The 1,941-nt window shown below is 36.4% G+C and overlaps 1 protein-coding gene across 1 annotated transcript; it reads right to left on the bottom strand.

Moving 5' to 3' along the window:
• Nucleotides 1-240: 240 nt before the first annotated feature.
• Nucleotides 241-1,360, bottom strand: LOC145802838 (uncharacterized). Its single transcript, XM_082895629.1, has 2 exons — nt 594-1,360; nt 241-486 (listed from the first exon to the last, which is right to left on the bottom strand). Exons 1-2 carry the CDS (start codon nt 1,348-1,350, stop codon nt 458-460), a joined length of 786 nt encoding a protein of 261 aa, XP_082751755.1. The 5' UTR covers nt 1,351-1,360; the 3' UTR covers nt 241-457.
• Between the last annotated feature and the right edge of the window lie 581 nt (nt 1,361-1,941).

A 1,941-nucleotide genomic window follows, 5' to 3' on the forward strand; every position in this document is an offset into this window, starting at 1 on the left:
AACACAGACATCAAAATCTGAAAAATCAAGAGAGTCCAAAATTCCATCAGACACAAGGCGCTCAACTCTAGATTTAGAGATGTGACCTAGGCGTTTGTGCCATAATGAGGCTGAATTTTCCTTAGTTAATTTACGCTTTGTACCTCGTGATTCCACGTGCAAGGTTGCATTATAAGATGCAATAGTTTCGAGCAAATATAGATTATCAAACACATTAAGTAAACCAGTACCAACAACATTGGAATTAATAGACATACTAAACTTCATATTTCCAAAAGAACAATAATATCCCAATTTGTCCAATACAGAAACAGAAATTAAATTCCGTCTAAAGGACGGTACAACAAAAGTGTCTAATAAATCCAAATAATAACCAGTTTTCAGTAATAATCTAAAGTGCGCTATTGCCTGCACTTCTATCGACTTGCCATCACCCACAAAGATGTATCTTTCAGCATCAGTTGGCTTTTGGTAGTTCAGGCAACCCTACATAGAAACACATATGTGAGTAGTAGCACCAGAATCTACCCACCAAGTGTTTCTTGGTACTGAAGCTAAATTTATTTCAGAACAGACCAAAACATGAAATGTACCTTTCTTTACACGCCAGGCGACGTATTTGGCACAATCCTTCTTTCTGTGTCCGGGCTTGCCACAAAAGAAACAACCATCCTGCACTTTCTGTTTCTTTGGTTCCGGACCCTGAGGAATAGCAACTTCCTTTCCCTTATGCGTTCTTTTGCCCGTATGCTTGGAGGTGCTTGCCAGATGAGCACTTTCAGTCCTTTCTTGCTTCAATCTCTCTTCCTCTTGCACACAAAATGAAATGAGCTCATTGAGAGTCCATTTCTCCTTCTGGCAGTTATAACTGACCTTAAATTGGTTAAATTGTGCAGGAAGAGAGATGAGAACTAAATGCACGAGCAAATCATCAGATAAGTCGAGCTTTAGTGCCTTAAGTTTTGAAGCCAGATGAGACATTTCCATGATGTACTCGCGAACATTACCCTTGCCTTTATACTTTATTGAAATCAAGCTTGCTAAAAGCGTGCTTGTTTCAGCCTTATCGTTTTTAGCAAAACGCTTTTGAATTTCTGAAAGAAATTCACCGGCAACGGTAACATCCTCTGTTATTGCACCCCGAAAAACTTCTGGAATCCCACGCTTCATGATCATAAGACTTAGCCTGTTAGAACGATCCCACTTTTCAAAGTACACAGTTTCCTCAGGAGTACTTTGTGCAGTGAGAGCATTCGGTTTTGGCATTCTTAATGCCAAGTCTATGTCCATGCAGCCGAGAACAATCAATATGTTCTCTTTCCAGTCCTTAAAGTTTGTTCCATTTAACATTGGAACATTGTTCATGTTGGCAGAGATTGAAGTAGTCGACATTAAAGCTGAATAGACAAGAAAATAAAAGGAATGCTCACATTAAGTTACCAAACAGATAATCTCTAAATAAAAAAATGACAACATCTCAAGATACCTAGCACAACATTAATACCAAACCTTTGGGTAGTGATATTAACTGTAAGTGGTATTCTTGTTGTAATGATCAAACATTGACAATAAGTTATGTCAAATAACAAATCTATCTTTTGATGGATTTATTATTCACATTAGGTTTTCTTGACAATTGGCACATGTTTATCACCACAAAATGTGTGTGTAATTCTGCCAAGTTTTAATCATGTCTTTGGACCGATAAATACCCGCATGAGATACACAGACATGAACTTCAAAACATTCCATATAAAACAATCTAGACAAGAGAGATCACTTTTGTGACATCTTGTTTGAATTGACTTATATTGAGAATGTTAGAAAATTAAATTTCTGTAGACGTTGTATGAAATTACATTAAATTTAAAGATTTCTAAATTTGTGACCCCGTATATGTTATATAATCTGAAGCAATTCCAATTATATATATACATATAT

Source organism: Camellia sinensis, chromosome 1, assembly GCF_055761805.1.
Source record: "Camellia sinensis isolate YWXY chromosome 1, ASM5576180v1, whole genome shotgun sequence".
Classification (NCBI taxonomy): domain Eukaryota; kingdom Viridiplantae; phylum Streptophyta; class Magnoliopsida; order Ericales; family Theaceae; genus Camellia; species Camellia sinensis.